This window comes from Cicer arietinum, chromosome 2, assembly GCF_000331145.2.
Source record: "Cicer arietinum cultivar CDC Frontier isolate Library 1 chromosome 2, Cicar.CDCFrontier_v2.0, whole genome shotgun sequence".
Classification (NCBI taxonomy): Eukaryota; Viridiplantae; Streptophyta; class Magnoliopsida; order Fabales; family Fabaceae; genus Cicer; species Cicer arietinum.
The window spans coordinates 41,739,691-41,756,195 of record NC_021161.2 but is presented as its reverse complement, the minus strand read 5'-3'; the positions used below and the strand labels follow the sequence as shown (position 1 = coordinate 41,756,195).

The 16,505-nt window shown below is 29.2% G+C and overlaps 1 protein-coding gene across 2 annotated transcripts; it reads left to right on the top strand.

Annotated features, from left to right (window-relative positions):
- Positions 1 to 1,982: 1,982 nt before the first annotated feature.
- LOC101497354 (probable LRR receptor-like serine/threonine-protein kinase At1g06840) lies at positions 1,983 to 10,046 on the top strand. 2 transcript variants are annotated; one of them, XM_073365175.1, is made up of 21 exons: positions 1,983 to 1,998; positions 2,337 to 2,513; positions 3,557 to 3,707; positions 3,901 to 3,972; positions 4,113 to 4,184; positions 4,283 to 4,426; positions 4,525 to 4,596; positions 4,713 to 4,784; positions 5,102 to 5,176; positions 5,394 to 5,462; positions 5,694 to 5,762; positions 5,925 to 5,996; positions 6,162 to 6,248; positions 6,343 to 6,414; positions 6,704 to 7,188; positions 7,451 to 7,609; positions 7,753 to 8,036; positions 8,355 to 8,406; positions 8,794 to 9,044; positions 9,167 to 9,301; positions 9,588 to 10,046. In XM_073365175.1, the coding sequence occupies exons 2-21, from the start codon at positions 2,411 to 2,413 to the stop codon at positions 9,933 to 9,935; spliced, it is 2,844 nt and encodes a 947-aa protein (XP_073221276.1). In that variant the 5' UTR covers positions 1,983 to 1,998; positions 2,337 to 2,410; the 3' UTR covers positions 9,936 to 10,046. The 2 variants fall into 2 exon arrangements, with proteins under 2 accessions (XP_073221276.1, XP_004490732.1); XM_004490675.4 differs by lacking the exon at positions 1,983 to 1,998 and adding an exon at positions 2,182 to 2,200.
- The last annotated feature ends 6,459 nt before the right edge of the window (positions 10,047 to 16,505 follow it).

Sequence of the window (16,505 nt, the reverse complement as noted above, 5' to 3'; positions counted from 1 at the left end):
TATTTAAAAATTATTTAGTTAAGATGTAACATGGAGATCAATTAATAATGCGTAAATATATAATTTTTTTGTGTGTAGGGAATTCGGATTCGTTTAAAAGAGATATCACACAAATGAAACTTTATTCAATGGTAGCTTCTGGTTTGATATGTTGGTTTTAAAATTGGGTGTTTCTTCAAATTATGAAGGAACTAAAGAGATGTCAAAACAACTAAAGAGAGCATAATATATGTTGTAACTTGCAGTTGGAACCTAAACAAAGTAAGATAAAGCAAATAGTATGACAAGGATTTGTTAAATAGATAAGAGCTATACACAACAATATAACATTACACTAAGAAATTGATTACACAACAATATAACATTACACAACAATACAATATAACAAATATTGATTACATTAAGAAATTTCAATTAAATATAATTGGAATGAGTTCAGTGGAATGAGCTAATCTTATGAGACAAAATATAATTTAAATACAGTTATAAGAGGTATTCATATTTAATATACGATAATATCTAAAATTGAATTATTTTCGATAAACTTGTGAGAATAAAAAAAAAATTCAATTAAATAAGAGTTATTATACAACGGTATGATTATAATTTTGATGATTACGAATTAAACACTAATAGTCAAAATTTACTCATCCATCTTCACATCAAATTTACTCACTCCGGGATACACCTCGTGTAGAAAAGACAATTGAGGTAGTTATTTGAATTATTTGTTTATATTTTTAATTTTTTGAACGAAGACTTAAGAAACAATAAATAAAGAACAACTAGTTGAATTTCTTATAGCTAGAATTAGAATGACTTTTTTTTTGTTACACTACAATGACGTTTAATGTGTGGAATTGAATGGTAAGATATATTTAAAGAGTTTAATAACCATGTATTATTAGTGTAAATAATTTTATATTAATAATTATATAAATCATTAATTTAATAGTTATTTTATGATAGAAAATACGATGATATAATGAGATGATAAAATAAATGATTGATATTAATTGTCAATATAAAATTAACTTATACGAAAAAAAATATTTAATCATTTTTATTATATTTTAATATTTAACTAACTAATAGAGAATAAATTTTTAATCTTGGATGAGAAAAATCAATTGTTTGATGTAAGTTTGAAAAGTCAATGAATAAATTAATGACTGATATGACAAGAAGATAAATAATAAATCATGAATACATTGAAATATAAAGTCCTTCTTATTACGTTGAAATATAAATTCTTCATTTCTTCATTTCATTTTTAATTAGAGTCAACTCTCTCTAAAAAACATTCAATTTTTTTTATATAAAAAAAATAGAGAAAAATGATTATTAATAATAGTGATATTAATAATATTTTATAACTATTTTATATATTTTTTAGTATTAAGTTGGCACTCGAGGAGGAGGACAAAAAAAACATTCACCTAATATACCTTAAATAAAAATAAAGAGTGAATTACTTTTTAATTTGAAATTGCATGTATTGATAATTCCATCCATGAAATTAATAAATTAAAAAATCCATATTAAAAAATCATTAATCATATTAGTCTCTTGAACAGTTCAACTTATTCTAAAATTTTTCTAATGGACTAATCTAACTAATTTTTTAATTTTTTAATTTAAGACACCAAATTATCCAACACTTTAAATTTTTAGCGATTATTACATTGGTAATTCACTTTTCAATTAATTAAATGAATGTGTTGCATAGCTGAGAAAATTAATTTTATTAGGTCGAATATTTTGTACAGTTTAAACTCGAAATTTCGCAATCGTTTGTAAATTCTTTTATATTTTATCTAAAAAGAACTCTTCTTATCTTGTTCCTGAAAGTCAAAATGAGCAAGCACATTATAAAATAAAAATGTGGTTCCTATCTTTGTTTAATTTGCTCTGTCAATGTCATAATTTTCAATAAATCTTACTTACGCATGCACCTTGATTAAGTAACATCTATACTTTACATTACATGAACTAAATGTAAGTGATGGCAGCATAGGTGACTCGGTCACAATGAATGAATGAAGTTTTCAATGCTAATCTTTTCTACTTTTTATTAAATATAATATTGTGCCATCATATATCATAGCTTTTCTCCAAATATATATATATATTGCATGTAATTAAATTACTATAATCTTTTTGCATTTTGGTTTTTGTTCTAGTCTTCCACTTCCACCAGGTTGGGATTTTTGTGTAGTGAATTTATGTGCACACAATCATAATTATAGAGAATCGTAGTCAAATGTGGTTGATGAATTCTTAATTGTAATTGCATTTCGGTTGAAGACATAAAAAACTGGTTTTGTTGTTATCAGGGAAAGAAGTTAAAGCACCTTGCTAAGTAGAAGGATAGATAATTAAGAGGTGTGGTAATTTCTGGCTTTGTAGGATGATGTATTTTTCAAAGGGTTGTAAGTGTGAAATTGTTCTCTGCTTTCTGTTCTGTTTCTGTTTTCTATTGGCTATTGGTCAGAGAACTCACCCAAATGAAGGTAAAAATATTTCTTCAGTTCTCTCATTTTTATTTTATTGATTGTTCATCTATGCTTTGCACCTCTTTTATGAGTATTGATTGTTCATCTATTCAGTAGAATCAGTTAGATCATTCTTCACATATATATTCCTAAATGGATTCTTTTTTCTTTTGATGAGAGGAGATCAATGAGAATTTATCAATATAGCAAAATACAAGTTCTATACGAATATAACATATTAGTTATTTATGTTTTTTTTAGTGTCAAATTCGTCATTTATGTTTATAAATGTTTCCACTAATGATCTTAATTTCAAACTAGCAAAACTGAAATACAAAAGTCTCTCAAATTTTTCAATAAATTTGTGTAATTCTTGTAGAGTTTTGATTCAATAATCATAAGAACATAACCCCTCAATCAAATTTTAGAAACATAATCAAGCAAGAGAAAATCAAGTGAGATAGATTTTGTGATTCTTTTAATTAAACGCAAAATTCTTTTGATCATGTCATAAAATCACATAAAAATTTATTATGTTGTTCTTTATATGATTAATAACAAATCTCATAACACAATTTTAAAACTCTAACTAAAAATGATTGAAATGAGATCAAGACTAAAAATAGTTCAACATTTTAACTTTTATAAACATTAAAGACTAACTTAATAAATAAATAAATTAAATAATCAATTTGATATTTTCGCGCAACTTAAAGGACAACCCAATATATTTTGCTTATAACATATTAGCAAAATTCACAAATATAAAATAATTTTTTTATTGATTTACTAAAAGTATTTATTTCATAAACCTATTCCATGCATACATTACATTGATATTTTTAAAACTAAAGAATTAAATTTTAATTTCTTTATTTTTTTTATAAACCAAAGTATTCTAAATGCACAATTGTAGAAACTAAGCTCAAGAAGTAAATTAATTATGATTTATCTAAAGAGTCAAATATTGGATGAAGATAAGTTAGGAAAGATGTGAGTGATATATGATGTATTATTTACTCAATTGTTAATATGATGATTTAATTTTCAATGAGATGCAGTTGACACATTGAGAATCATAAGGAAAAGTTTGATTGATATTAATGGAAACTTGAGTACTTGGAATCATGGAGACCCATGTACATCCAAGTGGACAGGGGTTATGTGCTCTAATTCAACATTAGTGGATGGCTTTCTACATGTTCAAAGATTGTATGACTTTAATATTCTCTTTATTTTTTATTCAACCTTTTCTGGCCATATTTTATTAATGTTTTCCACCACAATAGTTCTTGTGATCCCAAAATTTGTCCATCAAAAGTTATTAGAGAATTGAGTAGCTAGAAAATATAAGTAAGCTTACATTTTGACACATTATTTGAGAACCTTTAATTTTTGTATGTAGGCATCTAATGAATATGAGCTTGTCTGGAACTTTGGCACCTGAGATTGGCAACTTATCTCATCTTAAAATATTGTAAGCTATGACTACATTGATGTCTCTAATGCAAACATGTTACAAATTAACAACTTTCAATTTTGTAATTGATAGGTTCCACTTTTGCTCAAGAATATATTAGATATGCTAATATGTGCTTTTATTTGTATTCTTCAAAGGGACTTTATGTGGAACAACATAAGTGGGAGTATTCCAAAGGAAATTGGCAACATCAAAACTTTAAAACTCTTGTAAGGAAATTGAAGTTAAATAGTTCAAATTTCTAGTGTTTTGAAATGAAGAGTTACATAATTTCATCTCTATTTCTTATTAAATAAATATTTTGTAGGCTATTGAATGGAAATCAACTAATAGGTCATTTACCAGAAGAGCTTGGCTATCTACCAGTTCTGAACAGAATACAAATTGATCAGAACAATATTACAGGACCAATACCTTTATCTTTTGCAAACCTTACAAAGGCACAACACTTGTAATGTTCTTTACATTTATTCATACAGTTTTTAACAATTTATATGCTTTAAAAGAATGATGAAAATAATGCTTTAATCTTTTGATATGATGGAACAGTCACATGAACAATAATTCACTTAGTGGACAAATTCCATCACAGCTTTCTGGCTTAAGAAACCTTATTCACCTGTAAGTGATATAAATGTCATCCATTAAAATAATTATTTTGATTTGTTTGTTTTTTTATTTAATATTTTATTTTCATGTCTATATCTTGTTGACAAAATGTATCTTTGGACATGCAGTCTTCTTGACAACAATAATTTATCAGGATACCTCCCAGATGAGCTTGCTGAGATGCCAAGCCTAAAGTTACTGTATGATTGTTATTCTTTTATGTTATGTGTAGAGTTTTATATAGCGGTCGCAGTAAGGGTTGCAGCTATGTTGCGATCCTTGATATTGTGGAGAATCGCAGTCAAAATTGATATTACTCACTTTGCATTCTAAATTGAATTTCTCACTTTAGAGGAGCAAGATCCAATGCTTGATAGATGCTACTTTTTTACATTGTAGAGCTAATTTATATCCTCTTTTTAAATGTTTGTTGCTTTTACAATCTTAACTGATTTCATCAAAATATTTTGCTTACAAATAGATTTTTAAATTATTTTTTATTTTCTTGTTCTTGCAGTCAACTTGATAACAACAACTTTGGTGGAAATAGCATTCCAGATTCTTATGGCAACATGTCAAAATTATTAAAATTGTAAGTGCATTCTATGATGCAAATACATTACCAATATAAGGAATTGAACCATGGTGCTAGAGCTTTTATTTTAATGTTTCGGTTTGATGTACCAAATTTGAGATAATAAAACCTTTGTGATTTCTTGTGCATAAGAATTTAAATTAGAGAAAAAAAACATTTATTTTAATGTAAGGTTTACCATCTATATAATGTTAAAGGTTACTTTGTTAATCAGGAGTCTTAGGAACTGCAATTTGACAGGACCAATTCCTGATTTAAGCAGGATACCACACCTTGGTTATCTGTAAGTCCAGTTATCTTATTTCAATTCAATGCAGTTTCTTGAATTGACTTATTTGACATTATCTACGCCATAGCCTATAACATCTGTGAGACGATTTGAGAGAGCTTATGAAAACGAATTATAGCTTATATGATAGTTTGACTCAATTTATCTTTTGTGATAGAAATAAGTTAGACATAAGCACTTATATGATAAAATGTTTCTATTCACAATTGTTTGTTTGTATTGCAGTGACCTCAGTTTCAATCAGTTGAATGAATCAATTCCTACGAATAAGCTATCTGAAAATATCACAACCATGTAAGACAAGGATGTTAATTGCTATAATAGTATGTTAATGCATTAGTCTTCATTCAACTATGTGGAAATTTTCTTCTCATGTTAAATAGTCAAGGAAATTCTTCAGAATATGATAACATGAACTTATTCAATTTGACTTTTTGACTTTTGAATTTTGTGCAGTGATTTATCAAATAATAAGCTTAATGGAACTATTCCATCTAACTTTTCTGGCCTTCCACGTCTTCAGAAATTGTAAGTTATCTTTTGTTCTTCTATATAAAGTGGTATTGTATACTATATAGACCAAATAACATTAACTAGAGATCACCTTATTTTACTTATAAATCCAATTGAATTTCTTAGTCAATATATTCTTAATCTATAATTTTATTAATATCAATGACTTTTTTATGACAGGTCAATTGCAAACAATGCACTGAATGGCAATGTTCCCTCTTCCATTTGGCAGAACAAGGCTTTAAATGGAACAGAAAAACTTCTCTTGTAAGTGGCAGAACGATAATTGCACAATTTTTCTCATTGATGTGAATGAGTTTTGTTGTTTTGATTTACTCAGCATGGAGTTTTGATCCTGCAGGGACATGCAAAATAATCAACTTACAAACATATCAGGAAGTACAACAAATCTTCCTCCAAATGTCACACTCATGTATGCCTATAAACTAATTTTCTGTTTATAGTATTAAAATTGGACTAGTCTATATGGAAAAACATCTGTTGCGAGAGATTAGCCAACTTAAATGGATCTCTGTACTTCGAGGGATTAGTCCATGGATTCCGATCCTGAATACCCTAGTGAACTTAAAAAAGAATAAACTATGATTATTATCTTTATGATATAAATCAAAACTTGTTGATCATTTCCTTTAACATTAATTAATTCCATTTTCTTATGGATAACTTGTAACACAATCAATTGAAAAACTACCATTTTTCAGGCTTGAGGGGAATCCTTTATGCTCAAATAACAACAACACCTTAATTCAATTCTGTGGATCTGAAAGTGAAAATGATATGAATGGTAACTCAAATGTTAGCTGTCCAAGTCAACCATGCCCTCCTCCATATGAATACTCTATAGAGTGTTCCTGTGCAGTGCCATTACTCGTTTATTATCGGTTAAAAAGTCCCGGATTCTCGGACTTCCATACATATGTGGAAGTATTTGAAAGCTTCCTAACAGATGGTCTTGACATACATAGAAATCAGCTATTCATTAATAGTTTTACGTGGGAAGATAGTCGATTGCGAATGCATTTGAAGCTTTTTCCTGTGTATGTTAATGATACAAGCTCTCATACTTTCAATGAAAGCGAGGTTATTCGGCTAAGAGACTTGTTCAGAGAATGGGACATTCATGAGAGTGACTTGTTTGGACCTTATGAGCTTTTAGACTTTGTTCTCCTTGATCCTTACAAAGATGGTAAGTCACATAAAAAATTTATAATCTATTATGAAAAATTTGTGAATCATTAACATCGAAATTGTTGTTGAACTTTCGTTAGGCAGTTGAACAATATTCCAGTATGGAGTTCAAGTCTCAGTAGTACTACTGAGACTTGAATTCTATAATAGTATTAATTGAATTTTTTGTATTATAAAACATAATAATGTTTTTTTTCACATTGATTTAGTGTTTGTCTAGTTCTTGTGAATAAATTACTGACTTCTTATTATTGCTGCAGTGAGTGTGACCTCTTCAAGTTCAGGAATAAGCAAAGGTGCAGTGGCTGGAATTGTCTTAGGTGCAATTGCTTGTTCAGTTACATTATCAGCAATTGTTGCCATTCTTATATTGAGAATACGTTTGAAAGATTATCGTACATTTTCCAAACGGCGTAAAGGTGAGTACATTATAATGATTTCATGTTTTAATATTGGTATGATATAATGACTATGACATGAACTAGCCTATTATTATATACACTAAGAACTTTTTGATGCTAACCATATCTTATTGGTATGAATTAATTATATTTATTGACAGCTTCTATGATCTCAATAAAAATTGATGGTGTAAGATCATTCAAGTATGAAGAAATGACTTTAGCTACAAACAACTTTAGCCAATCTGCACAAGTTGGACAAGGTGGTTATGGAAAAGTTTATAAAGGTAATCTTCCTGATGGAACTGTTGTTGCCATAAAACGTGCACAACAAGGTTCACTGCAAGGTGAAAAGGAGTTTCTTACAGAAATACAATTGCTATCAAGGTTACATCATCGCAACCTTGTGTCTCTCATAGGATACTGTGATGAAGATGGTGAACAGGTAACTCTTGATTTAGAAGTTCATAAATGTAAATTCAATAAAATTTTATCTTTAGTAAAATTGAAGTTATTTTTAGTTCTTGATTTGTATATTGGAACTTTTTATTTCCACAAGTTTAATTTAACTATGACATAAATTTTCATAATCTAGAACTTCAATGAAGATCGAATTGTCGGGAGTACTTGAGTTTGAACTTTAACTGGAACAATCTTCGGCCGAACTTTATTTTCTTTTGGTCACAGGGATAAAAAAAAATTAAACATATTCTTCTATGACTAATTTATTTATTTTATCTGATTTGTTGCTTTATGGTTGCAGATGTTGGTTTATGAATATATGCCAAATGGAACATTAAAGGATCACATTTCTGGTACATCTTGTGCTCATATCATCTAGTTTATATTGTTTATTTACTTATAGTCTTGATCTTTTTTACCTTCATCTGTATAATGAAACAACATATTGTATTGCCTCTATATTTTTTTCTTACTCTTCCTTGTTCCAATTTGGAATACAAAATGTGTCGTAGGTATCAGTTAACTGATAAAAGTTTGACTTCGTAACTTATAACAACAAAGTTCAAATATCAGTAGAGACACTTATAAAATGACTATTAGTGTCACATTAATAAATTATAATATCTCATTCCTCAGTTAACAAATCGAAGTATAAAATGATCATGGTATTTTACTATATAGAAAAATCATGAATTTCTGTTATATCTTTAAACTTTATACATAATCTTCTTTTATGACAGCACATTCTAAAGAACCTCTTAGTTTTAGCATGAGATTGAAGATTGCTTTAGGGTCAGCTAAAGGTCTAGTGTATCTACACACAGAGGCTGATCCTCCAATATTCCACAGAGATGTTAAGGCAAGTAACATATTATTAGACTCAAAGTTCATAGCAAAAGTTGCTGATTTTGGACTTTCAAGACTAGCTCCAGTTCCTGATGTTGAAGGCAATTTGCCTGCTCATGTATCTACAGTTGTAAAAGGGACCCCGGTAAGGTTTTAATCAAAATACCTAACTAGTTGTGTGGAAATTATTTTTATACATTGGTTAAGTTTGATTTCACCCTATCAATGACTTATTTTCTTTATTTATTAACTATTTTAAACATGCAGGGTTACCTTGATCCAGAGTATTTCTTAACTCACAAGTTAAGTGATAAGAGTGATGTTTATAGTCTTGGTGTTGTATTTCTTGAAGTTGTCACTGGAAAACCACCAATCTTCCATGGTGAAAATATTATTAGACAGGTATATATGCCTAGGAGATAACATGCAGCTTAATCAACATAACATATAGTTCAATATACATTCTAACATTAAAGTAAGTCGCTAAAATTGAGCTAGTAAACAAAACTAGCTCAATTTTAGTGGTGTGAGATTTGGATAGTTCATACAAGGTCACACTTTCAAATTTTATTGTCTCCATTGTACATTTGTGCGCATCTTATTAATGTTACACTAAAAAAATTAACGTTCCTTAGTCATTGCTTAAATATTAAGATATATATTATAATGCTTAATACATTTCTTTTAGGTTAAACTAGCATTCGAATCAGGTGGAATATTCTCAATTGTCGATAATCGAATGGGATTTTACTCTTCTGAGTGTGTAGAAAAGTTTTTGACATTGGCTTTAAAGTGTTGCAAAGATGTACCAGATGAAAGACCTAAAATGGAAGAAGTGGCTAGAGAACTTGAAAACATACTGTCTATGATGCCTGAGTACCATGCAAACAAGGGACATGAATATGACAAAAGTGATTCTGGAATAACATTTAGCTCACAACCTTCATCATCTAATACAAAGATTTCTTTTATTTCAGATAATTTGTTGGGTAGTGACCTTGTTAGTGGAGATATACCTATCATTAGACCAAGATAGATGCTGAAAAAATATATGTTTTTGTTGTAAATATAGTTGATAATTTGAGAATAACATTGCTTGTAAATTGAATAGTGAAGCTATTTATTGTTAATTTTTCATTATAGTCAATTCTTTTAATATTACCATGCTGTAAGATAAATTGACATAGGAATAACTTTTAATTTTGTTGATTTTCTAGTTCTATTATTCTTCAATCTAGTAGAGTAGTTTATCATACTGACTGTAAAAACGAATTCAAATCTTAATTGAATAATTACTTATCAGACTTTATTTAAGTTTTAAAAGCTTTACGAAAAAAAAATAACGAATTCAAATGTTAACTGAATAATTACTTATAAGACTTTACTTAAGTTTTAAAAGCCTTAAGAAAAAAAATAATTATAATAGTATATTTCAAATGAAATATGTATCAGTTTGAGGTGGACCAACTTTTGCATGTAACAAGGAGAGAGTTGTTATTGAAGTCCCAATTGGAGAAAAAAATCTTATATTCTTTTTATCTATTTTATGAAATTTTTAGGTTATAAAAATGTTAAAAATGTTAATATTCTAAGTTTAACTTTTAGTATCAACTAATTCTGGCTCTTCGTTCTTACATAAAAGATTATAGGAACAAATTTTACTATCTAAGGACTATTGTGCATCGTATACTATACTTAAAAAATATTTAAAATTTAAACGATTATAGACGTAGTCTTTTAGAATTAGACGTTAATGATTATCTTTATTTTTATAATTAAAATGTTGGTATATTGGTTCAAGAAAAATAAAAAAAAATAAATAAATATTCTGTATTGAATTGATATCAATCAGGTAAACTATCTTATCTCTTATTAAATTATCTTTATTTGAATTTTTGATAATTTTTAAGTATTAATTTGCAGTACAACGCTCATAAAATGATCTACCGTAGAACTCACACTAACGTAAAAGATGAAGATGTGAGATACTTATGTATTCTATTAGCTCCATGAGTGAATTTATAAAACTTATGTATGCTATTTAAGAATGAATTTGCATTTGGATCTCCCATTAGTCATCTGTTATGACTTATATATAGACATTCAGTTGGATTTGCGATTAGTGAAATCAAAAGTGAATTGTTAGTACTTATATATAGATATTAAGTATAATATTATTTTTGAATTTGCGATTAGTAAACTCAAAAGACATATTTAAACTAATTAGGTGTGATTTTACCATTAGATCTCCAATCAGTTAATTGTTAAAATTTATATGTACTAATTAAATAAGATGTTACCATTGATCTCCGATTAGTGAAGTTGTTAACACTTATTTATATTTATTAGATATAATTTAACTGTCCGATATCAATTGGTGATATAACATGAAGAACAAGTGATGGATGCAGCGTGATTCTAACGGTCTGTTCGGGGTGTTGTGCATTTCTGTTTTTTGTTTTTAAAGTTAATTTTTGAGAAATTTTGGCTAAAATGAAATTGATTTGATTTTGGTTTAATTTCAGTTTTAATTCTTCTATTTTATTTATTTATAAAATTAGTCTCTCTAATTTGAAAATTGACAGTTTTAATATTTTTTTAATTAAAAAATATGATGTGAGATATTTTAAATAACGTAACATATGTGTAGAATGATTAACGTCCATGAAATTATAATAAAACTTTGTAAAACTTAATTTTCAATTTCATTAAATTTTTATATTTTTAATTTAATTAATTACATATGAATAATTAATGCATCTAGATCATATAATTATATTTTACGTCATTTAAAATATATCAAATTATCATTTTTTTAGTTTAAAAATGAGGAAGGGAACCAATTTTTTTTAGTTCAAATAATCATAGTTATCATTTTTTTCAAAATAAGAGAACCAATTTCGTAAATTGATAATATCAGAGGAACTTAAATTTCAATTATGCATTTGATTTTTCACTAAACTTTTCCTTTTTTTAAAAAAAAAAATCAGTTTTCTTCTAAAACTCAAAATCACAAAAACATGTTGTATGATTAAATTTAAATCTAAATTAACATATAATTTTCACTTACACATAGCATCAACTAAATTTAAATTAAAACTATTATAATTTTAGATTAAAGTAAACTACAAATTAATAAAAAAAATCAATTTAAATAAATAAAGTTCATTTTAATTTATTAGAATATGATTATTTTTATGTTCTTGAAATTTTTATAATCATCCACTACCACAGCTAACCACAATTTCAACTATCATTGACCAACACTGAGAACATTGTTGATCACCACTCTAATAGTCATCGACCACCACTCAGATTATTGATGAATACAACTCTGTTAATTTTTGACCAACTTCCAAACCATTGTCAACCATGCCAACCACCACAATGACCATAGGCGATCACTACCCAAACCACCATCGACCATTGTCAACCACTACTTTGACTATCATCGACTACCATTATCAGTCATCAGGCTAACTATAATCATGCAAAATTCTTACAACCGTTAGCCACCACTCCTACTATCCACCACTTGGCTATTGTCGATCACCACTTCGACCACATGTTTGTCACTACTAAACAACCCCTCCGACCGCCATTGCCACCAACGGTTGTTGATCAACAACCACAAACATTCAATCACTATTACTAAAATTATTATTTAAAATAATTAAAAAAATTATAATAATTATATCATTTTTAAAATAAAAATAATTATTTTTACTTTTCATAATTATTTTTTATGTCCAAATTAAAATTGAAAATAATCTCATAACTAAAATTAAAAAAAAAAAAAAAAAAAAAAAATTACAACTAAATTCAATACTCAAAACTGAAATCCATTTTGAATTTTTAAAATTTCAAATAAAACAAACAGAAAACAACCCCTAACACCGGACAATGTTCAATTTTAAACTATAACTATTTGTAAATCAAATTGAACTTATTTTTAGTTTGAGAAAACCAAACCGAACTAGTTCTTTAAATTAGTAAATCGATTTAATAAAATCTAAATCAAACCGAATCAATTTTAACTTATCTTTGCTTGTTCGAATTGAATTGAAACTGTTATAATATGGATTGAACCGAATCAAACTGCTTTTGTATCAAATTGAATCAAACTGTTTTATTCGTATTGTTTTTTTTTTTGTTCCAATAGCCCAACTTTTACATAATTACCCTAATTACTTAAAAAAAAACACTATATAATCAAAAATTTGCATCTTCAAACTCAAATTGTGAGAAATTGAAAGGGCATATCAATTGTTAAGCAATTTTAAACATGCTCGTGATGCTTCTGAGAACATTAAGCTAATAATAACTTACATTTCTATTCAAACTATCTACATATAAAATATATTTTTTTAAAGGCTTTTAAAATCAACAAAAACTAAGACTTTAAAAAGTAATTTTTCACAAAATACCATCAATTTTGTGAAATTACTTACACATATGAAAATAGTCTATAAAAATATGATTCTTTTACTTCAAATACAAAACCAAATAGAAACAAATAACGACGCTAGCATATGTCGTTGCATAAAGCGTTGGAGAAATGCTTCACTAGGAGGGACAAGAACAAGTGAAATGGTAGCAATATGTTCTCATTCTCCGTCGATGGAGAGTTCACATAATCACTTATGAAGTAACAATGTCGATTTACAAGAAAGGGGGGTTTGAATTGTAAATGCACCTTTTAAAAATTCCTGTTAAAACTTAAGAAAATAACTCAAGAATGATCTTGGTTATGAAACAGAAAACGGAGAACGTTCTTGGTTTATGTTATAAAACAGAGAACGTTCTTTAATTAGCAGAAAATTAGTTTATATTTTATCTCAAATGATTAATGCAGTATAATAAAGAAGGAGAAAGGAAAGAGAATACCACACAAAGATTTATCCTGGTTCACCCAACGTGGGTTACGTCCAGTCCTCACACTGTGAGATTTTCCACTAAGTGTTTAAAATGAAGAACCTTCTTAATCTTACAACACCTAGAATAAATCAACATTGATCTATTTCTTTCTTAATTACTTTCCACCCAGAAAGCAATCACAACTCCTATCTAACCTTGATAGGAAGCAATCTTAAACAAACTATAAAGAAACTCTTATAGTTTGAGTTTTTACAAATGATTGAATTTGACAGAATCTGATATTGCTCAACTCTTGTTTGAGAATAGATTCTTTACAGAGTATCTAATGACAATTTCGCAACTGATATATGAATGAGCAGCAGTGGCTGTTTCGCGAATTTGCAGAAAGTAATGTTTCCTCTGTTTTGCAGAATTGTTGGAGAGGCCATGCTTTTTTTGACTAAAACATTATTTTTAGAATAAAAATAATGCTGCTTTGAAAACAGCTTTTTGACTTTTGATGTTTTAGCATTGAAAGCATTTCTGTCCTTTCTTTGACATTTCTTCATTGATCTTGGATGGTACATTATCTGTCTTGAGTCTTGAGTGTAGCTAGAGGAGGTTGGAGAAGATTTGAATCGAATTGCAGACTGAAACAGAGAGGATGCAAGGCTGCTGTTGATGTGCAGAAAACGGAGAATGATTAACGTTCTTGGTTTTATCAGTTTGAACGTTCTTGAGCTTCAATAATCATTCTGGAGTTCCCGTTTTGAATGTTCTGTATTTCTTTTGTTCTTGTCTTGTCATATACCCAGTTTGATCAAGTTTTCTTGACATTTGAATTTTGGAGTTCTTAAGCCGTCATGACTTTTGTCCATGTTTAAACTCTTTGATCTTTGCGATCAAATATCCTTTTTGAGTCTGGATTATTTGTACTTGTTCCTTGCCATGTACTTGTTAGATATGAATGATTTCCAGAGCAGATTCTTTGTTAACGATGTAGATAAACTTTGAACAACATGCTGTGATAGATAGTTCGGTGAAGCTGAAGATCATTCTCTGTTTATGATGCAGAATGATCTTGTTGTTGTCTTTTCTTGTATTTGCTTGATTCTGCTCTTAATTAAAACCACTCAAGAACACAAGTTAAATTAACATAACATTTAGAATCATAATTAACATTCTTAATTAACCTTTGTTTATTTTCATCAAAACTTTAAAATAGAGAGTTTGTCTCAACAATCTCCCCCTTTTTGATGATGACAAACATGTTAATTTAGATTTTAATTTGATTCTAATATAAAGAGCTGTAACAGCTCCCCCTCAATTTGTGCATTTGTTAAAATAGTCCGCCTCAATTTGTGCATTTTGTTATTCAACATAAAATAAAAATTTTTAAATGCAATCAGAAGGAGTTTCATTAAAGATAACAAAAGTTCATTAATTTTGGCAAAGATACAATAAAAGAGGCAGAACAACAAGAGAACAGTAACAGAATAAAAGAAAATCTAAGTTAATTCTCCCCATTTGTCATCCAAAAAGACATAAGGGATAGGCCTAAGATGCTAGGGATGGAGAAGATCCTTCGGAGGAGGAGGATTTTCCAGCAGGAGGGATCTGAGAGGGAGAGGGGACCGGATGAGGAGGCGGAGGTGGAATACCCAGCTTGGGAGCGAGGTGATCAGCCATCCAAGTTCTAAGTAGAGCAGTCTCTTGATCATGCTGAATTTGTCTTGCCATGATGGTCTGGAGAGCGGCCATGATATCAGAGTTTGAGGGTGCAGCTAAGGTGGCAGTGGAGGGAAGGTGAGCGGAGGGTTGAGAAGAGGCAGCAACAACTGTGTTGGAGGGAATAGGCATGGCAGATAAGGATGGAATAGAGGCAAAAGAAGATGAAATAGAGGGTAGAGGGCCAACAGATGAGGTAGAGTGATCAGCAGGAGCGGGAAAGTTCAAAAACTGACTTATTCCAAAAATGGAAGAACTGGTTTTCTGTGGTGAAACAAATAGTGGAGACATGGTAGACAGAAGAGGATTAGATAAGAAAGTACTAAAGTCATGTGTAGGGCAGTGAGGTGGTTGAGAAAAAGAGGGAATATGTGAAGGGATAGCGCCAGATGTTTGAGCAAAAAGAGTGGGATGTGATGGAATAAGTTCTGGAGAACGTTCTGGAGGGGGTGGAGAACGTTCTGGTGTGGGAGTTTTGTCTGAGATTGTATTGGGATTAGTAGAAGGAGAAGAAAAAGAAATAGAATTTCTGGAAGGTCGTCTTCCGGCTGATCTCTTCCTTTTGAGAGAGATGGGACAAGATGGAAGAGTAGTTGTTGGAGCAGAGGCGGTGTTTCGCATATGAGATAAATTTTTGGTGGAAAACTTGGAAATTTTGATCAAGGATTTTTCAGATGCAAGAGATACTCCAAAATGCCTGAAGATTTTAGTCAGGACCATGCCATAAGGCACAGTATTCTTTTTGTAATCTTTCTGGGCTGCACAGATCATGTGCTGGAGAATAACATGAGGTAAGTTCAATCTCTTGCAGTTTAACAGATGATAGATGAGCAAGGCGTCATTATCAGAAACGTACTCATGACTTCCACAGTGTGGAAGTAGAGTATGTTGACACATATTGTTGAAGACTTTAGGAAGAGGCTTTAAGTAAGTGGCTAAATAACGTGTGGAGTTTTCTTCAAAAAGCTCAGCCTGCACATCTGTCTTTCTAAGACCCAGAGCTGAATACCAGTTGTCACCA